The sequence below is a fragment of the Pelobates fuscus genome, chromosome 3 (genome assembly GCF_036172605.1).
Source record: "Pelobates fuscus isolate aPelFus1 chromosome 3, aPelFus1.pri, whole genome shotgun sequence".
In the NCBI taxonomy this organism is placed as follows: Eukaryota; Metazoa; Chordata; class Amphibia; order Anura; family Pelobatidae; genus Pelobates; species Pelobates fuscus.
This window is the reverse complement of record NC_086319.1, coordinates 370,544,304-370,571,593: the sequence shown is the minus strand read 5'-3', so window position 1 is coordinate 370,571,593 and position 27,290 is coordinate 370,544,304. Positions and strand designations below refer to the sequence as shown.

Here is a 27,290-nt window from a genome sequence, read left to right as displayed (position 1 = left end):
AGTGGAAAAGGAGAGCTTATACCTGCAGAGATTTGTGCAAATCACTGCATTTGTAAGCACCTGTGCAATGAAATAAGTGGGGTGGCGGAGGATTCCATGCACTATATATAAACTATGCATAAAGCACAGCCTATGATTATTTACATGTCCCTTTAAGACGTAACACCTCAGATTTTCTGAATGTGTTTGTAACTGGTGTGTAGAAGTTTAAGCAAATGATTGATTTCTGTACTAACACACTTCCTATTACATGTGTAGCCAAGTGAGATTTATGAGTTTAAATTTAGTACATTGCAGCCTATATTTCAGGTTAATAAATAAACAAACCATTTTTTGGTTCATCCACACATATTTGTTGGTTCAATGAGTTAATAAACATTTTGCAAATATTTATATATAACCTGAAGGTTCAAGGTTAGCAATCCAGTGGGTCATCTTAGGCTTCCATATATTTGCACATATGTCCCCAGTTTATTTTAACATAATAGTACAATTATTCAACAGAGTCCTTTTTATAATTCTTCTACAAGGGACCTAATGTGCTGTATAAGTGTAACATAATATTTTGTTATTATTACACATGGTACTATGTATTTTAGTTTATGTATACATAAACTACATTTAAATTTACATTCTGAACCCAAGTTGCAAACAGACTCTGTAGGTTTTAAGGTTTAGTGCAAAATGTATTTTAAAATGGGCTTATTTTAAGTGGGACTCTGAAACAGAACAGTCCTGAGTCTTTTGCTATCAATGTGCATGTCTGTTGCTCTGAAGATTGGTCTAATTTTCAAATTCTTTCTCAAGCGGCAACTAATCTGAAGCTGTCTACCCCATTGTAAATAAACACGTGTAGATTGTAATACTGGTAAATAACTTTATTCAACTCTAATTGTACAATCATAAATTATCATAGCAAAGTGCAAGGCATGCACAAGGTGAACACTCCAGTGTGATGGTTATACTAATAAAATTCCATTCAAAGCCAATAAACTATACTAAAATAAAGAGAACTTATAAAGGGCTAACGGTTAGATCTTGTGCGAGAGGAGTTTTAAATCAGTGAGTTGGTGATGGGATGGTAAACACAAGTGAGGCTGATTTACGGGAATGAAAAAGGATCCATCTGAAGGTTTTCAGGCATACAATGGGAGTGGATGGAGGCTGCAAGGCCTGGAGAATGGTTTGAGGATGTAAAATGTCTTCTGAATAAAAATGAGTGAGGAATATGACAATTTGGGGGTAAAATATATGACTTGAAGGAAAGAAGACTTAACTACTGTTGAGGAGAGCATTCAAAATAGAAAGGAAAAAGAGAGTGGTGTGCAACTTGTGAACACTGGTGAGAGTTTAGCGTTTTTTTTGGTGCGGGAAGGCTTATGTGAGGTGTGGAGACGAAACAGACGTAAGTTGTGTAAAAGTATAGCTGGAGTAAGGTTTTGGATAGAGACTAAGGCGTTTCAAATAAGGCCAAGATAAGAGTTGGAGAACCATGATACATACAACGGCAGGTAGATTTGTGTGGACAGAAATGCAAGTTCTAGACCACCCAAGTGCAGTATGTGAAGAATATGCAAAAGGATAATTACTTCCCTTCGTATGGTAAGGTATAGCAAAAGGATTCCTCTTAATCCTCAAAATACACAGAAACAAAGCAAGATATACCTATACCTAAAAAATACAAAAGAAAATACGCTCATAGGGGATTAACGTTGATATAATAAAATGCCCCTTATTTATATATCACACTCACAAGATTGAGGTTGTTTTCAAGCCCATCAAAATTATGTAGATTCTCTTGGATCCCTCGTTGTTAAAGGAATGGATATTACATGCAAGAGATGAAAGATGACATAGTGTAACACTGTTTTGAAAAAGTATAAATTGGCTTTAATGGTTGCACTTACAGCATAAAAGGTGTAAAAAGGCCCATCAATACAAATCTGTCGTCCAGACAATGCAGGGAACGAAATCCTTGTAGAGATCTCAGCCAGATAGACAAATATAAAATCAAATAAAATTAAATAAAAGTTCAAATAACTCTACGCGTTTCGTCTGTCTTAGCAGACTTCCTCAGGAGTGATGAAGTGCTTCCTCAGGAGTGATGAAGTGCTCCTGAGGAAGTCTGCTAAGACAGACGAAACGCGTAGAGTTATTTGAACTTTTATTTAATTTTATTTGATTTTATATTTGTCTATCTGGCTGAGATCTCTACAAGGATTTCGTTCCCTGCATTGTCTGGACGACAGATTTGTATTGATGGGCCTTTTTACACCTTTTATGCTGTAAGTGCAACCATTAAAGCCAATTTATACTTTTTCAAAACAGTGTTACACTATGTCATCTTTCATCTCTTGCATGTAATATCCATTCCTTTAACAACGAGGGATCCAAGAGAATCTACATAATTTTGATGGGCTTGAAAACAACCTCAATCTTGTGAGTGTGATATATAAATAAGGGGCATTTTATTATATCAACGTTAATCCCCTATGAGCGTATTTTCTTTTGTATTTTTTAGGTATAGGTATATCTTGCTTTGTTTCTGTAGATTTGTGTGGACGTATGTCATTTTCCATGCGCCATACCCTTTCCCTGCCATGCTATTGATATTTATTTGAAGGGGCCGCCTGCTCTCTAATGGTACATTACATTGTCCCTTGGATGTTCTTTCTTCACTGTATTTATTCTGAACAGTCTCTATTACTGTTTGATGTAAAGCATATGATAACCAGGGTTTATATCTGTGAAACATAATTGAACATTTTAGAACGGATTTGTCTTTTTGCACCGTGCACAAGTAATAATGTGGTGTAAGTATTAAGTGTGTAAAGGGCCAACCTCTGCCGCACAACCTCCGTCTACAGCCAAATGGAACCCTTCCCAATTATAGATACTGTTTAATTCCTTTATCCAGTTTGACCAGTCTCATTCAGCCTAGGCTACAGGTAAACCACTCACACAGGTGCATTCGGCAGTGATTGCATGCAGAGTTGTGTGAGCTTTGTTGTGGTGTTAGAAGTATCTAATTCTCACACCCGGTCCTGGATCCCACAGTCTAAAATGTATCCTGTTCATGCATTGTCAAAATAACAAAACTATCCAAATAAATTTAACATTTCCTTTAGCATTGTGTTTTATGTAAACCGTGAAACCTCTCTAACATCCATCCTCTACTGCTGCTTCTTGAGAATCATATCTTTAATTGGTCACTATTTGCACACATTCTTTTAAACAAAGCGGGTCTGTTTAAGCATTGCAGAGATTGTTTGTTTTAATAGCATACTACCCTAATGGACTGCTATTCTTTTTAAACATACCTACTGCTCACAAACCGTTTCTCGGGATTCATCTAGTGAATATAAGCAAGAACTCTTTTAACCAGGATTTCTATTCGAGTTCTCTTTTTGTGATTTTAAAGCCAGACACACAAACGTTAATAGACTGTGGTGTAGGTACAATAAACCCTCTTTTAGCAGGATTCTGTAAAAAGAAGCTTTATGTGTATAGTTAGTGTCCAAGTGGTAAGTATCTCGAACTGATATACTTTACCTGTTTAGTTAATTTAAGAAATGAGTGGTAATATTGTGTGTGTGTGTGTGTGTGTGTGTGTGTGTGTTTTTTTTTTTTCTATTGACCAATCTATCCTTCCCCCGATGCTTCCTTTGTAGGGTTCTTCAGCAGACCGTAGCCAGTGGAGAGAACCCACCAGGACATCTGATGGCTTGTGCTCTCTGTACGAGGCCGCTCTGTGCCTGTTTGAGGAGGTAAGACTTGTCTGTGTCTACCAGAACATGGTTTGTATGTTTCAAATGTAATCGTTGCCAGTATGTACTCAAAGCAAGAAACGAGAAAAACAGGTGTTGTTCACAAAACATCATGTGCATATACACCAAATACTACTGGCTTCCATCTAACACCTTCAAATGTAGATAATCTGTGAGATGTAATAAAGATTTTTCCGTTTATACACACCTCTTTCTTGCTCTCATCTTTATCTTCCTTTGTAATTATTCATTTTTTTCATAATTTTCCATGTATCTTAAAGTACCATTTTAACCAAAAACACACACACACATATATAATAAAAAAAATGTGTGTGCTGTGTCTTCATATCTTTTTAAATAATGAAAGATTTAGCTTGCCTCCCACCTTAAGTATGGTAATGATATTTTTAAAATTAGCAATTTTTCGCTATGCAGCTATTGAACTTCAGTTCCCACGATTCTCCTCCAGCCTAAATGCTATTTTTGTAACTCACTTGAATTATGAGGTTTTGTTCATCAATAGCCGGGCTACCACAGGTTACTAGATTAAGGCTATCAAGTTAGTATTTCATAAAATGTGAGTTAACTCATAATGCCAAATATTGCATTTCTGATTAACAACAAAGTCGAGGTTTGTATTTTATTGACCTGGAACATCACCTTGCACCAGATAAAAAAAAAATGTCTGCTGAGGTGACCTTCTAGGTTAAAGAAGCAGTATAGGGTCAGGAACACAAACATGTATTCCTGACCCTATAGGGTTAAAACCACCATCTAGCCCCCCTGGTCCTCTCATGCCTCCCTAAAAATAGCAAAATCCTACTTGTATTCAAGTCTGGAGCTGCTAGCTCTGGCTTTGTTTCCTTTAGACTTGCCTGCTGACATCAGCAGAAGTGGTAGCCTGATCCAATCACAATGCTTCCCCATAGGATTGGCTGAGACTGGCAGATCAGGGGCAGAGCCAGCACAATTAAAACCCAGCCTTGGCCAATCAGCATCTCCTCGATGAATTGAATGAATGAATCTCTATGAGGAAAGTTCAGTGTCTGCATGCAGAGGGAGGAGATACTGAATGTTTGGTTGCATTTTAGGCAGCCATGACCCAGGAAGGATCTCTAACAGCCATCTGAGGAGTGCCCAGTGAAGTTATCACTAGGCTGTAATGTAAACACTGCATTTTCTCTGAAAAGACAGTGTTTACAGCAAAAGGCCTGAAAATAATGATTCTACTCACCAGAACAAACACAATAAGGTGTTGTTGTTCTGGTGACTTTAACAGATTCCCTAAACACTCTCTCACCGGTTGTCTTTTAAATGCCCAGTTACTATATGTTTTGCTTTTCAGGTGTGCCAGATGGCTTCAGACTATTCCAGAACCTGTGCCAGTCCCGATAGCATCCAGACTGGTGAGAGTCCGGTCGTGTCCGAAACCTGCGAAGTATATGTTTGGGGAAGCAACAGTAGCCATCAGCTAGTGGAAGGAACCCAAGAGAAAATCTTACAGCCCAAGGTGGCTCCCTGTTTCTCTGATGCACAAACCGTAAGTGTCTTTCAACATCCAATCCACATGTTTCACGGTCTCCTAATAACTGGTTTTCACTTTGTCAGTAGGTCTTCTATTCAACCATGTTTGAACACTTTTCTGTTAGGTTTCTGCATCTTAAAAGTTCTGAGTGTATTTGCATCTAATCTTTTTGTAGATTGAAGCTGGACAGTACTGCACTTTTGTCATATCCACGGATGGCTCTGTGAGGGCTTGTGGAAAAGGCAGCTATGGGAGGCTGGGACTAGGAGACTCCAACAATCAGTCTACATTGAAAAAGCTAACCTTTGAGCCACACCGCTCTATCAAGAAAGTATCGTCCTCCAAAGGGTCTGATGGACACACACTAGCGTTTACCACTGAAGGAGAAGTCTTCAGCTGGGGTGATGGTGACTATGGAAAATTGGGCCATGGAAACAGCTCTACACAGAAATACCCAAAGCTTATACAGGGGACACTGCAAGGAAAGGTAAGTGGCCTCTTTCTGGCCTAATGGCATGTTGTTTTTTGGTAACCTCTGTAATTGCATGGTAGCATTATATAAAGAAGTGGGGGTTTTGTCCCTTATATTACCACAATATATTTACACACTGTTGATGCTGTTTGATCAATTTAGACACACAGGTCAATAGAATGGACCTTTCTAAACACTATTACTTAATCAATGATGTAAGCACAGTCCGTGCCAGACTGCAACAAAAATTTAGCCCGGGCAAAACGCAGCTCTTAGCCAATCAGCATCTCCTCGTAAAAATGCATTGAATTAATGCATCTCTTTGAGGCCCGTTCAGTGCCTCCATGCAGGGCGTGGAGATTCTGAAAGCAGGTGCTGCGCACTGTGCCGCACATCTCCAGGAAGTACCTCTAGTGGCTGTCTGCCACGAGATGTGTTCCTAGGCCGTAGTGTAAACTCTGCCTTTTCTCTGAAAAGGCAGTATTTACATTATAATGCCTCAAGGGACATGTTGTTATAGGCACTAGAACAACTACATTAAGCTGTAGTTGTTCTGGTGACTGTAGTGTCCCTTTAAAGGATCTGCCTTTAGAACAGTTCCTGATGTTATATGTTTAATTGAATTATGAGGTTTCTAACATTCTATTTTTAATGAAATGATCTGTTAAAATAATTCCTTCCTGAGTTGATTTATATGTGCACCTTGTCACTGATACAATGTATACTACAATAAAATCCTTCCTGTTGTGTCTCACATTGATTTTCCTGTCTTCCTCTCACCTGTCAGGTTGTGGTTTGTGTGTCGGCTGGTTACAGACATAGTGCTGCGGTAACAGAAGATGGGGAGCTGTATACGTGGGGAGAAGGAGACTTTGGAAGACTTGGTAATACAGCCTGTTTCATATGTGCACTACAGCAATGTTTTAATTACTGGTCACAGATTTAACTTCCCTGTGAGCCAAGTAACTGAGAGCTACAAGGTTTAGAGACCGCCATAGCACTAGCCAATATGTTATATCGTCATGTATGCAAGCAGTAGGATATGGAATGGCATTTTTCAAATTTGCAATTCACTGCATTGACTTAACTACCAGAGTTAAAAATCAATCAGAGTTGATACATTCTCTTCCAGTAATCTTCATTGGATATCACTATCCAGAGCCTATAACAAAGCTTTTATTATTTTTTTTTTCCTTCTTTCTAATTTAAGAAAATAATGTATATTTTAAAGATGTATTTACATTTTTGCAAGGATGTTGAATACCGGAGGAGGAAATGTTCCAATATTCAAAGGGTGAATCATTGAAAAGACTGATATTACTTGCAGAATATGAGTTGACTATTGATGTTACAGATCCCTAGCTTTTATGGAAACTCTGTGTCCGGTGATGTTTTTTCATCTTTTGGCTGCCTTTTGGCTTTTCACATTCTAACCTATTCAGCGCATAACTCTAGGTTTAAAGAATAAAGGCTGCTTAATTTCATGCCTATTTTATCTTTAGGCCACGGAGACAGCAATAGTCGGAACATCCCAACTCTGGTAAAAGATATCAGTAATGTTGGGGAAGTGTCTTGTGGTAGCTCCCACACCATAGCTTTGTCCAAAGATGGAAGAACTGTCTGGTCCTTTGGAGGAGGGGATAACGGTATGTACACCACACTCCTTTCTCTGATGTAAAACACTAACCTGTCCAGAATACTAGGGTGATGCTTTAATGACCTCTGTTCGGGTACTGACCAAGCCAAGTATTTCTGTGCATGCTTATATTTCTGGGGTATATTTTACAGAGCTTTATGAATGTACCTCCTCCTAACTACTAAGAAAATATTTTGTTCTTAAAACAAACACTCCACTGCAAATGCCACCACTTCCGTTCGCTCAGGGAATCTAATGGAAGCAGGAAGTAAACCTTCCTGGCTGTTTTATAAAAGGGCCTTTTAAATTGGATACTACTCTACCATAAAGAACTCCAAGAAGGAAAAGTGCTTTATGGGTGGGAAGTCTTAAACATGACCAATCTGGCTCCTGCACTTCACAAACCTTTTTCAGTTCCTGCCTTAAATGTTTATCTTTGATTAGATCTTTAATGGGTGGGCAACTGTTGCTAAATCCTTGCTTGATTAAAACAGTCCTCTTAGTAAGCTGGCTTAGTGTGGCTGAACCCAGAGAGTTGCATTGGTCCACATGTTTTCGTAGACCCCTTCCAAACCAGAAAGAGACATCCAGTTAGGAGCATGGTCTTCTGGTCTAGCTGGTCTTTTTTTCTTATCCAATAAATCTGTCTATAAGAGGTTTATGGGATAAGTAGTTTATCCCTAAAGAGTACTTCCACTCATTTTAGAATGTTACTATCCGTTAAACATAGCTAGTTCAGCTGTAGCCAAAACCCCTGCTTGGGTCACTCTCCAAAAAGTTGAGAACTCTCCAGGAGGACAGAATTAACACCCTAAAGCTGTTCTTGGCTGCCTGACTGACAGCTCTGAGGTGCAAGCATAGAGCCGAAGCAATTTTTAACAAATTGCTGTAGTTCGAAGTGACTCTCAGAACTAAAAGGTGGCAAAGGGAGCTCTAAGCACCATTAACTTTGCAAAACCACAAGACTGCTTTGGTGCTTAGAGGTTACCCTTCAGTTATCTCCTATACAAGATTATATAATTAAAGAGACATTCAGGCTAGTGTTGGCATATTTATAGACAATGCATTAAAATATACAGAAACAAATTAGAAAGGCACTCCTATTCTGATTCATTCATTAGCAGCAAATCACTGTTCTTTTCAATAAGTTTTCAACTAATCAGGAATTGTCTTGGGATGTGAGGGTTAGGAAGTGGGCTTATAGATCAAAACCAGTATTTAAAGGCGACGTAAAGACTATGAGTAAGAAAAACAAAAATCACTTGTAGGTGAGTACCTGGATGGTCTATTTAACACACTTTTTACATTTGTATTTATATATTTGTCTTTTGTGTTCTCAGGAAAGTTGGGACATGGTGACACTAACAGAGTATACAAGCCAAAGGTGGTGGAAGCACTTCAGGGAATGTTTACAAGGAAAGTGTGTGCGGGAAGTCAATCATCACTAGCCCTGACATCGACTGGACAGGTACGTGAAAGGAGAAGTATATCATTTATATCTTAACACCTTTTATTGTCTAATTTTTTTTGTTTGTTTCATGTTCTGTCTTTTTCATGCCTGTGTTGCTTGCACAGTGTTAAAAACCCCAAACCCATCCTAACGTTCGAATCCATATGCAAAATGTTTCTTTTTTTGTTGTTGTTTTTTTATATATATATATATATATATATATACCGCTTGTGTTTAGGTCTATGCTTGGGGATGCGGAGCATGCCTGGGATGTGGATCTTCAGAAGCCACAGCTCTGCGACCTAAACTTATCGAAGAACTGGCTGCCACTAGAATAGTTGACATTTCTATTGGAGACAGCCACTGCCTTGCTCTATCTCACGGTATGCATGTTTACTTTCAGAATACAGTGCAATTTCATATTACAAATTACTGTCTTTTGTTTTTTGTCTTTTTCTTTAAATAAAATGTATTGAAAAAAGGGGAGATCACTTATATTCAAGCATTACTAACATTAATACGCAGGTGTATAATAAGAGTATTATAATATACGTAATCACAAATCTTTATGTTAAATATTATTTCCATACGGTTGTTTAATAATGGAAAACTTCAAGCGCTTACATCTACAAATCTCTCTCGGTTGTACTCTTATCTCCTCCTCCCTCAGCCCCCCCCCCGCCTTTTTTTTTTGTTAAACATTTTGCCACGCATCAAATTATGCAGTGGGAAAAAAATAAAACGTGAATATGAAACTCCTAACTGGCAGAGAATTGAGCAGTGAGACTGCAGGGGCATTATCTATACACCAAACCTGCTTTATTAAGATAAAGTTGTTTTGGTGACTATAGTGTCCCTTTAACTGTCCAACATAATGTGTCACAAAAATGCATTAATGACTCTTACTATAATAAATATTTGAAGTTACTATAATTCATATATTATGGGAGCCTCACAGGGACATTTCAAACAACATAATCACTATGGCTTACCTAATATTTCCCGAAGCAGGCCCACTATTTGTGTTCAAAGAAATCCAACTATGGTATTGGCAGGATAAGGAATGGGCTTAGGGTGCTGAGGAATACCATTATTTGCACCAAACTACATGAAAACGGACCAAAAAAAGGGGATGACATAATATTCTCGGTCTACTATAACCACTGCAATGAGATGAAGTGGTTATTGTTCTTGGAGTGTCCCTTTACCAACATGCCAGTGTAAGCTTTTTAATACATTCATATTCAAATAGAAGATAAAGCAAACACAAAAGCCATTACGCAAGCACATGGATCTTTTTGGATATATATGTGCTGTTCTGGCATCTGTTGACTTTTTTTTCTGTAGTGAAATTACATGCAGACCATTGCTCACTATCAGTCTTTGCTCCTGCGTGCCTTGCCTCCCAAAGGCTTGATTGCAGGTTTTATTCGTGTGCACTTTTAATCTTGTGCACCTGCCACTGTAAAAGTGAATCAATATAATCAACTACGTACAGGCAAGTGCAAACCTCTTATCTATGACCATAAGCTGAGCTTTGACATTCAAAGTGAGTACACGCATATAGGCTCCTGCTGCTGCAAATATGATGACCAGGGCGCAGATGGCGATTTTCCATGCAATATTTCCTAACTATTTGTAAAGTAGAAGAGCCCTTAAAGGTAAAAAAAAAAAAAAAAGTGACTAACTCACACGTTGCACGGATGCCAAGTGGACACATACTGACTTTTCACATCATTGCTGTTTTTTTTTTTAAATCACTGTGTATTTTTATTTAATTATTTTAATCATCAAAGGGTATTCTTTTGCTTTTGCAAGTGTTCACCATTAAGAAACTGAACGTTAAAATGTACAGAAATATTCTGAGATTGAAGGTCTTCTGGCTGTGTGCCTGCTACTTCCATGCTCTGTCGCACAGGGAATCTATACTGCTTCCAGACTCTGTAGCACAGAGCGTCTGTTGCTTCCAGACTCTCTAGCACGGGGCGCCTGCTGCTTCCAGACTCTCTAGCACGGGGCGCCTGCTGCTTCCAGACTCTCTAGCACGGGGCGCCTGCTTCTTCCAGACTCTCTAGCACGGGCGCCTGCTTCTTCCAGACTCTCTAGCACGGGGCGCCTGCTGCTTCCAGACTCTAGCACGGGGCGCCTGCCTGCTTCCAGACTCTCTAGCACGGGGCGCCTGCCTCTTCCAGACTCTCTAGCACGGGGCGCCTGCCGCTTCCAGACTCTCTAGCACGGGGCGCCTGATGCTTCCAGACTCTCTAGCACGGGGCGCCTGCTGCTTCCAGACTCTCTAGCACGGGGCGCCTGCTGCTTCCAGACTCTCTAGCACGGGGCGCCTGCTGCTTCCAGACTCTCTAGCACGGGGCGCCTGCTGCTTCCAGACTCTCTAGCACGGGGCGCCTGCTGCTTCCAGACTCTCTAGCACGGGGCGCCTGCTTCTTCCAGACTCTCTAGCACGGGCGCCTGCTTCTTCCAGACTCTCTAGCACGGGGCGCCTGCTGCTTCCAGACTCTAGCACGGGGCGCCTGCCTGCTTCCAGACTCTCTAGCACGGGGCGCCTGCCGCTTCCAGACTCTCTAGCACGGGGCGCCTGCCGCTTCCAGACTCTCTAGCACGGGGCGCCTGATGCTTCCAGACTCTCTAGCACGGGGCGCCTGCTGCTTCCAGACTCTCTAGCACGGGGCGCCTGCTGCTTCCAGACTCTCTAGCACGGGGCGCCTGCTGCTTCCAGACTCTCTAGCACGGGGCGCCTGCTGCTTCCAGACTCTCTAGCATGGGGTGCCTGCTTCAAGCTATTTATAGGGATAATTTTGATAGAACTGTCCAATTATCTCAAGAGTTCCTGCCGTCAGAAACTGATGTTTTTTTCTTTTGCAGTTACTTCCAGTTGCAGTTACGTCTCATTTGAAGACCATAAATTGTAATCGTACATTTAACAGAATGTATTGCATCAGCCAGACATGAAGTCTAAAATTAGCTAGAATGTGTGTAATGCTGCAGATAATGATATCTGTGGCTTTCCCCTTGGTATTGTGTTTATTGTAAAGAGCAGAAGCTATTGCTACAAACTATATTTTATTTTTAAAATAGTTATTTTTTATTACATTGTTTGGATTTTAGAATTGTTTTGCTGCTTGAACTATCCTAGTGTGTTGTTATTTGTGTCTCCTTTAGATAATGAGGTTTATGCATGGGGGAACAACTCAATGGGCCAGTGTGGGCAAGGCAATTCAACTGGCCCCATCACCAAGCCAAAGAAAGTGAGTGGGCTAGACGGAGTAGCTATACAGCAGATCTCGGCAGGAACCTCGCACAGCCTGGCATGGACAGCCCTTCCCAGGGACAGGTAAAGGGTAACATTTTCTACCTGAAAAAGGTGAAAATTTGGAATTGTCTTGTTGGTAAAGTGACAGCAGTACGACTGTTTCCTAAGAGTGCACCAGAATAACTCACAAATAGAATCCTTTCTATAAACGCAATTAAACATATACGGTAATTAACACAGATAGGTAATCTTCTGGTGAATTGAGAACTTAATGGCAACCTTTAGGCAAAAGTACTGATTTAGAAACATTCTCTAACTCCGCTGTAGTGCTAGCTTGGCTTTTTTGACCTGAAATTTTTTGGGGTAAATTGAGTAAATTGCATTTATTTGATGCTGGACGTCCTCACGGACCTCCAACGTCGAGAAAGATCCCCATGGGAAAGCATTGAGTAATGCTTTCCTATGGGTAGGTTTGAATGCGCGCGCACTCCTCTCTCCGCGCATGCGCATTCTGCTCCACTCGGGAGCCGACGTCGATGGAGGAGGAGAGGTCACCGGCGCTAAATTAAGGCAAGCAAATAAATGATTAACCATTTATTCGCCGCGGAACAGGGCCCTAGTCACCTTTTTAGGGCTCTGTAGCGTTAGGAATACATATTTTTATTCCTAATGCTATAGTGTTCATTTAATATATTTTATTTCGTACATGATGATTCGCAGATACTTTTGTAATACTATTCTTCAGAGTAAATCCATGGTTCTCCAGACCTCAATCGCGAATGGCATTATTACTTCCCATCATGATAACTAGGGCATGGCACTCTAAGGCATCAAATGGTTTCACGACCATCTGCAATATATATATATATATATATATATATCAATATAATGTGTGTTTAGTGTAAGTTGTTAACACTTTCTTCTTCTTCTAGACAAGTTGTTGCGTGGCATCGGCCTTACTGCGTTGATTTAGAAGAGAGTACCTTCTTCCACCTGCGCTCTTTTCTTGAGAGATACTGCGAGAAAATAAACAGTGATGTACCACCCTTACCCTTTCCATCCTCCAGGTAGATCTAGAGTGACTGTATTTTTATATATATATATATATATATATATATATATATATATATATATCAGTTTGTACTCCAAATTTCTTTGTATGTAATCATTTATCTTTGGGCACAGTAAATGTGTGGTTTCATATGTTAAGTGGCTTAAGGTCTGTGTATCTCGGTCTGTGTCTTGTTTTAAAGGGGCACTTCAGAAAACCACACATGTTAGGATTTGTTGTACTGTTTTTTTGTAATACTGTGTGTTTGTAGGTGACTTTCTTCATCATATTTTAACCTTTTGTATCTGAGCCATTTTACATTCAAGTATTAAAGCCATTTTGGCTTTTGCACTAATTCCATGTAAATAATAGTATAATTGTTGTTGTTTTTTTTGTTTTTTTTTTCTATGAGTCGCGCAAGCAATGATATGTGGTTTATTTAACAAATTACAGTTTCTTACAGTTTGCATTACACTGATTGGGCCTTTTTAGTTCGCTGAGTTTACTGCTCCAGCCTTGGACTGGATAAAGGAGTGCTTATGGTCATCAATATTTAAGGCCTTTGTGTTCGCATCAATATAACAAGATTACATTACTTAATTAGTTTATATATGATAAGAATAATGCTCCCATGGTTGTAAAAGGCTTTTTAAAATGATTATTATTGATTATGCAACTTAGTCCCTTATTTCGAAGCAGCCACTACACTTCCGGTTGAGATAACCCACCGCAGAACATTTTGCTTGCTTTGTTTAAGATAACTTTGCGCATGTTTTGTTTATTACGGTCACCATGATAATAACTCTGTGACCAGTCAGCGTAAATCTGAGCAGGACCTGCTATCTGATGAGCACACGTCTAGTTCAATGGGTTGGACAGTGATCTTGCAGTCATTGACCTGCATATATTCCCCTACAGGTGTAATTCTGTGTCATTTGTTTTGAAAGGAGTGAACATAGGGGACAAAGTAATACTCAATGGACATATCAGATGAATGATTCCAGAAGTTTAATCTCTGCATAGATAGTATAGCTCATTGTAGTGGCTATTGTGCTATTATTTCATCAGTTTTAAAGAGGCCAATTTATTCCACCCTCCTAAGTGGAACTAGCAACATTTTGACTTCTTTAGGCTTAACAAACACATTTTCAGCTTGAAGAACTGGCAAGGTTGATGGAACTTAAATGTCACTTGTAAACTGAGGGTCTTGTAGCTCCCATTTTTGTTCCTGATTATGGAGGGCCGAGAGCAGGGTCTTGGTTTTTTTAATCCATGGTGAGGTGCTGTGTTTTTTGTTTCCCTTATCGGATTTTTATGGTGTATAGATCTATGGATACCACCTTCCAGATTAGTCAAACTACTTTAGAAGGATTTGTCAAAGACACAAGACTCTCCATTGCACACATAGTTTGTCCTGTCTTTGGCTGCTCTGATAATGCAGAAACGAAGCTTTCACTTAATCAAGTGTGAATCTGTCCATCCTAAACCGCAGTCATAGGCTGAGAGCACAGAGCCACCCGCAAGCATTGTTAAAATATAGGACATGTTTGGCAATTACTGCCATCTGCCAATCCATTGCTTCTCTATGAGTACACCCAGCGTCTGGCACATACATAGTTTGCATGCTGTCACCAGATGTGAAATAGATTCAGTTATTAAATCTATTTCAGTTCCAAAGACCTAGTGGCTGTCTAACCACTACTAGAGAGGTAAGAATTGCAAAACCGTGCCATTTCTCAGAAAGTGACCTGTTTTTACTTGCAAGCCTGCAGGGAGGCGTCGTATTTTGTACTAACGTTTGAGGCCGTCCGGACAATCCCAGTCATACACTGCACATGTTCATTGTTTCAGAGAGCACCACAGTTTCCTAAAACTCTGCTTGAAGATGCTGTCCAACCATTTGGCATTGGCTTTGGCTGGTGGAGTTGCCACAAGCATTCTGGGCCGTCAAGCAGGACCACTCCGCAATCTGCTCTTCCGGCTCATGGATGCCAGTGTGCCAGATGAAATTCAAGAGGTGAGGCCTCCGTAGTATTACTGTATCATTGAACTTACAAATTGCATATCTGAATTTTCTTCTTCACGGTCTTTATTCTGTAACATTCTAAAGGTTTGAACCAGGTCAGCCGATCTCCAGGCTCGGGCAATCTGAGACCCTGTTGTAGCATCATACTGGTGTCCCGTCCCTCCTTTCTCCGTTTGGCCAGTGGGTGTAACCCCGGTCTACACCTTGGAAGCCCCTCAGCGGAATTAAGCTTTTTAGTATAATCTAAAAAGATAAATGTGAATAAGAAAAAACATCTTCAGAGTAAAATACAGTATAAAGATGACTTTCATAATCCTAAATTAATTGGAGTTTAACAAACAAACAGAAAAGTTACCTGCACACCATCCTAAATCCCTATGCACATTTAAATAACGGGAGGTTATTGGCATTGACCCATAAGGTGTAAGCTGACTTGTACTGGTTCTGATGTGTACTATAGTTATGGCTGCTGCCCAGGAGTAGTGGGAGTTTGAGCGCCATTGTCCTACTCTATTTCCTGCAATCCTGGAGGTCTACTTACAATCGTTATATTCACAGGTTGTCATTGAGACTCTCTCAGTTGGAGCCACGATGCTGCTACCACCTCTCCGGGAGAGAATGGAATTGTTACACTCGCTCCTACCACAAGGACCCGACAGATGGGAAAGTCTTTCCAAAGGCCAGGTAGGGATGCAATGAATGTCCAGGTTCACAAGTTATTCTAGTCCAGCGATCTTGAACTCCAACCTCGATACCTGTGACACACTATATATTTTTTGGCTGATTTGTCAGATTGCACTGTTAATTGTTACATTACATACTCATTAGAGGTGTCCTGGAACACTATTTTGACCTTCAAGGAAAACATTAAAAAACTAGTAATATGTTAAAGTGTGTGAATTCAAATCACTGAAGTGGTCATGGTGCTTGGAGTGATCCTTTAAATATTAAGCAAGGGAAGTCTTAAATAACCCTGCATAACCACCGCTGGATAGGTTGCGGTGTGTGTGTGGCTTTGATTTGTATGTAATTATTGCATAATTAATCCATTGGTTCCTTACCTAGCCCTGACGTCACAGCAGCTGTTCAGGTATTTTCTGTATCCTCTTTGGAATAGAGTTAGTAAATACCTAAATCCTGTCTATGTGCCTTTAAGGGTGGGAAAGGGAACCACTGATTTTACCTACCCATTGCATCTAATGTAAAAGTGGAAAGCGTGTATCTTTTATTTCTTGCCCTTTGTATTGTACAGAGAATGCAGCTAGACATCATACTGACCAGCTTGCAGGACCACACACACGTGGCTTCATTGCTGGGGTACAGCTCTCCTTCTGACACCTCTGATGTCTCCTCTCTACCACTTTCATACGGTGCAACGTCCGACCCGAACTACATTTCACAGGGAAGCCACCCAGATACCCACTTGGCGGAAATCCTGATGAAAACACTCTTGCGAAACTTGGGCTTCTATACAGTAAGTTAATTTCTATATGGGACCTTAACTCTAACGTGGAACTGCAGAATTAAAAAGATTGGATCATGATTGATTGATTGCAGTACACACATCTAACATGAAAATCATTTCTAAACCAAGTGCAACCACTTGGATGTGTAAACAATCTTTAGAATGAAGTGCTTAAAATGTGCAAACACACTCCACAATAAAATAAATCAAAAGCAAATAGCAGTGCATAAACGTACACCACTATGTGAGGAAAAAATAAATAATATAAACCAATACTTAAAAAAAGGTAGGTTCAGACCAGATTTATCCATTCATTGAATCCTTCTCGCTCTGTTTTATTATAGCACAAAGCCATTTTAAAGTTCATATGTACCAGAAGGAGATTATCAATAATCTGTATTTAATGCACTATTTAATATTTCTACCATTAAAATAATACAGCTTTAGTGAAAAAAGTTCTACAATGATTTTATCCATTTTTGCTTACTGAAGGATTGGGGCAGAGAAAATCCTGTATTTTTTCATTGGAGCGTAGTTACCAGCTTCAGCGGGAGGATACGTAGATATTTTCTGTCCTCATCCTCTTCAGTCTACCACTTTCAGCAACAAACCAGTTGCCACTCCACCCCGTTCACTTCGGTCAGCCAGAAAATCCCTCCTGTCAGTGACAAGAATAAAGACCGACTCAGGTTCCAGGGCATTTAGCCACGCTGCCCCTACCTTCTGGAACTCTTTACCGTGCACAATAAGACAGGGACCGTCCTTACAGACTTTAAAAAAAAAAAAAAACACCACTCCCATCAGGCATTCAGTCCGCTCATCTGACCTTCAAAAACTCCTAACTTTTATGTATTTGTTTGTATATTTGTAAAGTGCTTTGAGTCTCAAAGGAACAAAAGCGCTACAAAAATCGCAAATTATCATATGCAATATTTCTCCCCTATTGTCATGAAGCAAGCAATTTGGGCACCGCTTTGCTCTGTTTTTTGTGTTTTTTATTCACCTACTTATAGTGATTTCTACCAGTGATGAAGCTTGTACAAAGTACTTTATTTACATACACAAAAAAGCACATTTACTGCAATCCAAACACCCATTATTTAGTTTCAAACACACCAGTCCATGACACTTCCTTAATAAGGGAGGCATTAAAGAGATGGAGAAATTTGAGTATTAAGCTGACTGGATGGTGTGGAAAAGATTATGATGAAAATGGGAAATGTTAAAGTGGTATTAGGGGGAGAAAAGCAAGTAAAATGTAGCAAGCCCTGAGATATTGGGCCAAAAAAGGAAAGTCTTCCAGAAAGATAAGATTATGTCGAGACCAGCTCTGCAACACAGTTTTGAAATAGTTTTAATGTATGCAATTCTAACAGTTTGGTTTTTATTTTGCCAGTTTATGGATGTTGTTAATTAGGAATGCTATCAAATCAGAAGGCAGTTTTTAATGTATGGGGTGGTCTTCTCACAGTACATATGGACAAGGGAAATCATTACCGTAAATCCTCATTCATTCTATCAAAAATAATCACCGACTCCTGTCGCACATGTTTGCTCTTTATTTTTCTGCCTTTATGAATCGTAAAACTGAAAAAAATGTCAAAACAAAAGCCGATGATAAAGTAGGACATTCGGAATGGTTTAAAAGTTGCAGCTGAGACGAGCCAGGCAGCCCCCCGTGTTATCACGTTCTGTGTCACTGGAAATATTTCTTACCGTTCTTTCCAGGATCAAGCGTTCGGCGAACTAGAGAAAAACAGCGACAAGCTAATTATGGGCGCATCATCGTCTGAAAACACCCAGCCAGCCCATCTCCACGAACTGCTGTGCTCTCTGCAGAAGCAACTGCTGGCATATTGCCACACGAACAATATCAGTGAGGTATGTAGCCATTAGGAGTGATCACAAGTTACTATAAGGAGGAACATACTCCGCTATAAGTATTGTGAGCAGTAATAGCACAATTAGATATAGAATTTGTAGGCGAAAGCTAAAATCATGACAAACTAACATTCGACTTCTATTCGACATTTAGTAAATAAGTATCTTTTCTTTTTTTTCTTTTTCTTACCATTTCTTGACCTGCTGCAAATCACTAGGCAAACGTCAACAGCATGATCCCTGCCCAAACCAGGAAGTGGTATTTCCTATCAGGAATCACTCATTCTGGTGTATGTGTCTGAGTGTATCTAATATCTAATTATATGACCTGATTTGTGCAATTCTCTGTTTTAATCAATTGTGGGCAATGTGACCGGGACAGGGGCCTCCTTACTGTTATGAGTACTCCGCTAACCTGTGAGCATGCAGAAGTCAATGTGTTCTAGGCTGATCAATGTGACATGCTTCCTTTTATTATTGAATCCAGAAAAAAAAAGAGAGGTCCAGGCACTGCAAAGCTCAGCAAGGCACATCGATTGGAACCAAGTAATGTTCTGACCCTACAGTAGATCTTTGAAAAAGACCCATTGTAGAGTTGAAACGTTGCTGTGTACTTGATTCCAATAAATGTGCCTTGCAGAGCTTTGTGGTGCCTGGAAATGTCTTTTCCTGGATTCAATACAATGTGAGGATTGTGATAGCCCCTGGTTTGGTTGCACCCAATTATTTTTGCTCTAAATATTGTTGATATGCATGTTTCCTATAAGGGGCTGGATTTGACTCAATTTGGCCATGATGAGTCTTGGTCCATGCTCCTAAGTGCATTCTGGCACAGCCGAGTTGGTGTTCATTCTGGCTACTTTTTAAACCCAAGAGAAGGGAAATTAGTAGTTTTATGATCAGATAACTTTGACCTGACTAGTTATTAACTTTCCTGATCTCTATTATCATTTTGGCCTCTGCTTGTTTCTGTATAGTACGACCTATATTTGAGAGGTGACTTCCTTTATAGCCTGACCCTTGCTCCTCAACCCTTAAAGTGAGTATAAGTAGATATATAGTCGCACTTCTGGGCAAAATGCACCCAAACACCAGAAACCAAAACTTGAGTATTTAAAAGACCAAAGGAAGGGAATAAAGTTATTTTCTTTTACAGTTTTTTGATTACCATCTTGCCGTCACATCATTATTTGCCATAGTGCATGAATTTTGTGACCGTGATTGCTCTCTTCTATTTCAGAACTCTAGCAGTGTCGCTCTGCTCCACAAACACCTTCAGCTTCTTCTGCCCCATGCCACAGACATCTATTCCCGATCTGCCACATTGCTAAAGGAAAGCCCGTGGAACGGGAGCGTGGGAGAGAAACTCCGTGGTATGTTACACTCTGAACATTCTTCTATAATATCTTCTGCAGACCTCTACCAAGATTATAATGTCAATCTGCTCCTTAATTGCTCTCTGCACATCTTCACAAAAACGTTCATTTCCTATTGGCTGAGCACTAATGATCAAGTAGTTCAAATCGCAAGATACTACCTGCACATCCACAAGTACACGATAAATGTTTTACTTTTTATTAAGCATGTTTATTTACCAAACTGGGGATTGCATATGTCAGCCAAGCAGGAATATTTTTCATTTTTTTTTTGTGTCTATTTTGGCTTAAAAGTTTTGATTTGTTAGTAAATGTCTAGTTGAACTATTACCCCTGTGCAGGTGTACTTACCGTGCCCTCGTTACTTTCCCTATTAATAAGCTTGCTAACAATGCGCATACAGAATGTAAAGTAAGATTTAAAATGAGTTCCCTTTCTGTATCAGTAAATAAGTAACTATTGATTCTACAGGCCTGAAAAGCAGATGTTGTATCTATCTACTACAGAGGAATGAATTCAGTGTATATAGCTAAGGCATTGACGGTGTTGGTATCTCTTAATGACAGCCATGTTTTCTCTTTGCAGATGTCATCTATGTTTCTGCAGCTGGTAGTATGCTGTGCCAGCTTATTAATGCCCTGCTGTTGCTACCCGTCTCGATAGCCAGGCCTCTTCTCAGTTACCTGTTAGACCTGCTCCCACCCCTGGATCGCCTCAACAGACTCCTACCTGCAGCTGCTCTGTTAGAAGATCAAGAGTTACAGTGGCCCCTACACGGTGAGGACTCTTCTCTGCAGTGTGTACTGTATCTGAGAATAATGTGTTGTTAGTTTGTTTGTTTTTCATAGGTTTTTTGTTTGTTTGTGTTTTCTTTGTTATATACAATCTAGAAAGTGTCACACATTTTTGACACTTATTAGTATGTCTTGATGCAGAGGTGGTCAATTGATTACTCACCACATGCTGTAGAGCCATGCAATAATCAGGACCACCAGAAGGGGGAGGTGCAGGCATTACACCCACTCAAGCTGTGGAACCAGCTGGGTAAATGGGACGTAACTGAGCACTCTGTCCAGCAGCACTGGGAGGATGTAATGTTAGGTCACTTCCTCCCAGCTCACATGCTATGGGTGAAGAGAAGCAGACAGCCTCTACTATTAACATGGAACCTTCCCTCCAGAACTGATGTATGTATTTCAAAGTGTATGGGTGTGCTTGGTATTGAGGGAGGGTATAGTGAATCTGGGGTAATCTATATCTGTGCTTTTTTTTTTTTTTTTTTTTTTTTTTTTTACTTGGAGTATGTATTAGTGAATGCCTGTTTGTGAATGTATATTTTTTTTTCCGTGTATGTTTCTGGTAATGTTTGTGTGTACCCTTATTTGGGAAAGAATGACAAGGTGGCTGCCAGTGCTTTTGTAATGGGCCTCAACATGCCATGATGCTTTTATCTTATGTATTTTGTATTTTTGCTTCGCTTGATAAACCCTGACAATAAGGCAGAGTGCTGCTGTCAAGCTTTGTCAAGTCCCCAGCAGTCTGAGGGGGAAAAAAGTATTTGACAAAGGCGTTCAGCTGAAACGCTGGGGGTCTCTTATTTTGGTTTCCTCTCACTCAAACTTTTTTTTTTTTTCTTTTTTTCATTAATTCCTGGGTTGAACTGTTTTGTTCCCCCCCTTTTTTCATTTAAGTGATATATGTATTTATAAAATATTTTACCAGAAAGAATACATTGAGATTTCTCTAGATTTCAAGTATGTCCTGGGTGCACGTTTGATGATTGCATATTTTGCTGCAGGTTTTTATTTTATTGTGTTATCTTTGCCTCTTTGTGCTGTTTTCCCTTGTTTCTGTGACCCATGTATACATTGTTGCTGTTAAGGATATCCAGTAAGAGTGTATGATCTCTATGTGTAGGTATTGTCTTTGTTTGTAATCATTCAATAAATATTATATTGTTTTTATTGGTTGTGCTCATTAGTTTGTTATTGGGTAAAGTTTCAGACTCTGTAGGGAGTGGATTTGTTGAGTGAGCACCCTGCTCCTTATTAACTTTTCTGGTCCAATTCAAGCTTGTTCAAGTTGTTGGCTTTGCAGTGTGCCCTCCTTATTACTTTATAGGTGGCAGTCGACAGACTGGCATTGGGTGCAGGAGGGCCCTGATTTTTGTTGTGTTGCTCAAATACAGTTTGATAGTAATCAGATGAATTGCACGGAGTTACCATAACCATTACAAAATGCTGTAGTACTTATAGTGCTGTCCCTTTAAGATTGATTTGGCTAATGTGCAGCATAATATGCAGATGAGTATAGACTGTATTGAAAAGTTATAGGAAGTCTTTGATAATTGCATAATAGCTCCTCCTACTATGCAAAACAATCTGCGGATTTTAGTTGGCTTTTTATTTTTTTATCTATGACAACTCACATTGATCTTTAGGGCTCCTGCATATAAAGATAATGCAATGGGGGGGGGGGGGGGGGATTCATTAACAAAGTTTACATATTGTGCTATTACATGGATGAAAGCTTTTCGATGTGAACCGTAGAGACTCTTAATGATGAATGAGAAATGTAATCCCATCAATCATTTGAGCTATTTCATAATCTCTAGCACTTCTAAATAATCCAACAGGCCTGTAAAATGGCAGTAAATGGAATTACGGAAATAGCAGTTTACAAACAATAACATGAATTTGGCTGAAAATCTTGCATTGCTCGGTGTTCCTGTTTATTTTGAGTTTTAAATTCATTCTCCTAATGTCAGCATAAATGGTGGCATGAAGTCATCTGTGATGGTTGAATGTGCACTTTAATTTGATATTTTCTTGAGCCAGTTCCGAATGGGCCATCATGGATCCCTGGGAGAATGTACAATTCAGCTCCCCAGCAATAAGACTTTGGAATTTAAAATTGTCATTGACCATCAGTGATAACCGAGCTTTGGCACCATGCCTGCTTCCAAATATGCTCATTCCATGTCATACCTAATTAACCTGGCTATGTACCCAAACTTTGTTTTTGGACACTATATTTTCTTTCCATCCACTATGGATTGGAGTTACTCTTGCCGTCTTCATGGTATTGTAAAATGTCCATAGGCAGTTATGACCTGGTGGTGCTCAACCGTTTCAGCTCTCTTAAAAGTGTGGTATTAAATCCAGAGTGGCATGGAGCAGGGTGAGCTTACTGCATCCATTCCCCTGAATTTGCCATGGTATTTGATAGTATTGATTTTGTGAACTTCAGATCAGATATAGGTGATCAGCTATTCGATAGGTTTCAAACATCAACCTGACAGGGTATAATTTGTGTCCATTGCCATAGTGTCTCCAGCGCATTCAAAGTTGTGGAGGTTCAAATGGATCAATAGTGTTCCTTCTGTTCTTCATTTTTATGAGTGACCTTTTCTAGTTTGTGCGAAACATGACATTTTCACAATTCAGGCGATATCATAGCCCATCTCGAAAAGTACGTCCAGCTTCTTACAACTTGGGGCTGTGTTACAAGATCATTTCTCAGAGGTTGAAATATAAAATGCTGAAAATGAGCTTCTAGAAAAATACTGGCTAAACAGTTGCAATGCTATTTGTGTAAAAAAAACAAAAAAAAATCAAAAAGCTTTCAAACCACCCATAGGAAAGCATTACTCAATTCTTTCCTATGGACGTTAGCGTCATCTAAGTGTGATTTTCACACTGAGAATCGCGCAAGCGCCTCTAGTGGCTGTCAGGGAGCCACTAGAGGCTGGATTAACCCTCTGAAACTGCTATGTTTTCAGCTGCAAGGTTAAAACATGGGGGACCTGGCACCCAGACCACTTCATTGAGCTGAAGTGGTCTGGGTGCCTATAGTGGTCCTTGAATCCCCAACCATGCTGTGTGCAGTATTAAAACCAGCCTAGAACTTCCCATAAGAAAGCAGATTGTGCAGCAAATGTCAAGCTTTGCTATAGATTATGGAGATGTAATATATTCATCTGCACTTGTTGTCTCATGTTAAAACAGTACTAATCATCATGATATCTTGAAACTACTGAACTGGCTAACTCTTTAATCCAGACATACTATTCACCTTACTCTTCTGTTTCGTGTCCACGTCTTTGGAAAACTTTTACACTACATGAGCTGTATACTCATTACTCTTGCCTTTCCATTCCTCTCATGATCTTGTGCAGGTCAGGGATGAGACTGAAAGTGGGGTTAACTTCAGGGTCTTTATTTGGGATCTTAGACATTATAGTAAGAACAGGATATCCTATAATTGAAGTTATAGGAAAGATCGCTAGTAAACCGAACCGAATAACTGGAATTACAGGGAGGTAACTAGACTATGAAGTAAAGGGTTTAGACAATAAGGCCAAAGTGGAAATGAGGTAAACCTATAAAAGAAGTTCTAGGTAGGAGATTGAAGATAAAGCTATAAGAGAAATTTATAGATCCGAATCTTGAGGGGAAAACCGGATTTAGGCAATATGCCCCAGAACAGGATATAAAGAAACAGGGAAACCTGTAAGAGAGAGAGGTAAAGCAAGAGGATGAAAACCTATTAATGAGAAAATAAGGTACAGGAAAACAAATGACTAAACAGAACTAGACAGAAATATAAAGATTACGTGATTTCGATTTTTAGTTGTCCAGTTTCTTTGGATTAGAGGTTGTACTGCAGTAACAGGTCTTTTATGATAGGTGCCAATATTATCTGGAATGTTTGTAAATCCAATGTAGGAGTAACGTAGGCAGCCACAAAGTAATACTAAATGAAAGTCCAGTGTAGAATTAAGCAGGTTGGAAGTCAATCAGGAATGGAGAGTTGTTCAGGCTGGTATGGAGCAGGTTGGTCAATAAAGCAGGTTATGGAGCCAGTAAGGTAAGTCCACAGGTTTTAACACAGGAGCCAGGATATGAAGTCTTTCAGGCCATCATCAACTTTAATGTCGAGGCCATAAGTTGAGGGTGTAACCTTTTGTAGTCCAGGTAGGTCTGGATGAGATGAAGATCTCTGTGCTAGTGGTTAGGGAGGCCACTAGTGGCAAATACAATTGTATTTTGTCTCTTATTGTATGTGTAACCATGTATTTTTACCGTATCAATAAATATTTTTATGTAAATCTTTATTTTAGGATTTTTTTTTTGCATTTTAGGTGTTTGTTTTTGCAGCCCCATGGAGGTGCTAGTAAAATCTAGCAATAGCCACCCGCTAACCTGACCCAATAACCAAGTCTAGATAATTATTTAATTATGTCACTGACCTAGTTTTGTGGTGCACTTACAAAACCTTTTTTTTTGTCTTCAGGTGCATCATTACAATTTCCTTAATTGTTTGAACTTGAGTTAAGTGTCATACTGTGCTGTAAAATGTTGTAGGATACTTTGTCATCCTTAAAAAGTGTTTCTTTTTTTTTTTTTTACTAGGAGGACCAGACCACGTTGACCCTTCAGGGGTTCTTCTGCCTGCACCAGCGCAGTCATGGGTTTGGCTCGTAGATTTGGAGAGGACGGTTACCCTGTTGATTGGTTGCTGCTTAGGGGGCATGCTGCAGGGATCCCCCATATCTCCAGAAGAACAGGACACAAACTATTGGTTAAAAACACCTCTGTTTGGAAATGGTATTGAAATGGATGTTCCTCAACTGGGTGAGTTGAACTGAGCAGAGCATATTGATTAGATGCAGTGATTCCTAAATCACACATAATTATTTACATGATACAAATTGAGTTACAGCGCACACTTAAAAATACACTAATGATCTTATCAGGTTACTTAAAATCTCCTATCTAACAAAACCAATATGGGGATTCAGTTCCACCATATGGCCATATTGTGTTAAGTCCACCACTACTTCACAGCACCCCAGTATTGGTGGGTCTTACACGAATTCCAAATGTGGGACACAAATTAAATAGTGCTATTGCTAAATAAGCTAACGTGTGTCTAACATAATGATACAGGTTGTCTGAAAATTCTGGAATCAGCGTGATGGTTGCAATAATATTACAAAATGTGTTAATTTACATGTTATAAGATACCAGATACTTCAGCCACCCATGTGTACATTACTATAATAAATTCATACTTGACAGTGATGCTTGCATTAAAATATGAAACTTATTTTACATTTAAAACCTTTTTATTTGTGAAGCAAACTTTGTCCAAGGAGTGATTTGCTTTTTATGCCCTATTCTTATACAAGTCATGTATGTTTGATTTTAATGGTTTGATTCTATATGTTTCCTGAAACTCCGTACTGACTTGTTGTTTCAATATTGTGAAATTCAAATTGCTAATAAAAGTGGAACTGTAGTAAGAGGTACCTCTTTGACTCCAATGTAAAGACGTTGGTTTCAGAAGAATACCTTACCTTGAAGCTCTGTTTTAAAATATATATTTGAAATTTAATTAACAGAGCACTAACTTTTAATGCACCTTTTTAATGTGTTTGTTGGTTTATTTATTTGCATTGTTTTTTTGTCTTTTTTTTCTTTCTACAGACAAGTGTATGAGTGCTCTTCTTGAAGTGGCCCTTTCTGGTAATGAGGAGCAGAAGACCTTTGATTACAAGCTGAGACCTGATGTGTCCATTCTGGTCGATTTGGCCGTGGGATCAACCAAAGAGCCAGCACGCAGTCTGTGGATCACTATGCAGGATTATGCAATTAGCAAAGGTATAAGAACTGCATATCGGATGGCTTCGCTCTGTGTCGTAAACATATATGAGAATTTTCCTTACGAATGTGCAGTGTGGACACTGTTCAAGACGATGACTTTCTAACTCGACACTTTCCTTTTCCATTGCAGACTGGGACAGTGCCACCATAAGTAATGAATCTCTGTTGGACACAGTTTCTCGCTTTGTCCTCGCAGCCCTACTAAAACACACTGATCTGCTATCCCAGGCCTGCGGAGAGAGTAGGTAAGTGTCAAAAAATTTATTTGGCAAAACTTTTAACAAAAAGGAAATGATTGGAAAAGCAAATAATATGTATAGCCTATATAAATTTAAATCCAGATCTGGTCCCTTTGTTACTGTAAAAGTGACTGATTAAGTGTTGTGAATTGATACCCTTGTATTATTCTTCAGGTATCAGCCGGGGAAGGCACTGGCTGAGGTTTTCCGCAGTGTATACAAGGTGCGGAGCCGCCTTTTGGCTTGCAAGAACATGGAGCTGATCCAGACTCGTTCCTCATCTAGAGAGAGATGGGTATGCTTGAAAATCTTTTTATCATGCTTATAATGTAAAAAAAAAAAAAAAATGTTTCAGATTTTCATTGATTTTCTAGTAGGATTTTCGAGATAATGTTCTTAAATACAGTCCACCTTTGATTTTTGTTTTAAACATTTTGTTTTGTTGTCTTCAAAAATGGTGACCTAG

General features: G+C 39.5%; 1 protein-coding gene across 9 annotated transcripts in view; it reads left to right on the top strand.

Moving 5' to 3' along the window:
- The window catches only part of HERC1 (HECT and RLD domain containing E3 ubiquitin protein ligase family member 1), a 139,403-nt gene that overhangs the window by 27,861 nt on the left and 84,252 nt on the right, over nucleotides 1-27,290 (top strand). For all 9 annotated transcript variants that reach the window (XM_063449413.1, XM_063449409.1, XM_063449414.1 and 6 more), the window contains exons 4-22: nucleotides 3,672-3,767; nucleotides 5,113-5,307; nucleotides 5,468-5,779; nucleotides 6,552-6,648; nucleotides 7,267-7,410; nucleotides 8,741-8,868; nucleotides 9,089-9,233; nucleotides 12,028-12,199; nucleotides 13,051-13,185; nucleotides 15,021-15,186; nucleotides 15,754-15,879; nucleotides 16,448-16,669; nucleotides 18,389-18,541; nucleotides 19,782-19,914; nucleotides 20,503-20,694; nucleotides 25,332-25,553; nucleotides 26,409-26,582; nucleotides 26,716-26,830; nucleotides 26,999-27,119. In XM_063449413.1, the coding sequence (XP_063305483.1) occupies nucleotides 3,672-3,767; nucleotides 5,113-5,307; nucleotides 5,468-5,779; nucleotides 6,552-6,648; nucleotides 7,267-7,410; nucleotides 8,741-8,868; nucleotides 9,089-9,233; nucleotides 12,028-12,199; nucleotides 13,051-13,185; nucleotides 15,021-15,186; nucleotides 15,754-15,879; nucleotides 16,448-16,669; nucleotides 18,389-18,541; nucleotides 19,782-19,914; nucleotides 20,503-20,694; nucleotides 25,332-25,553; nucleotides 26,409-26,582; nucleotides 26,716-26,830; nucleotides 26,999-27,119 (3,048 nt within the window). The remainder of the gene's footprint in view (nucleotides 1-3,671; nucleotides 3,768-5,112; nucleotides 5,308-5,467; nucleotides 5,780-6,551; nucleotides 6,649-7,266; nucleotides 7,411-8,740; nucleotides 8,869-9,088; nucleotides 9,234-12,027; nucleotides 12,200-13,050; nucleotides 13,186-15,020; nucleotides 15,187-15,753; nucleotides 15,880-16,447; nucleotides 16,670-18,388; nucleotides 18,542-19,781; nucleotides 19,915-20,502; nucleotides 20,695-25,331; nucleotides 25,554-26,408; nucleotides 26,583-26,715; nucleotides 26,831-26,998; nucleotides 27,120-27,290) is intronic.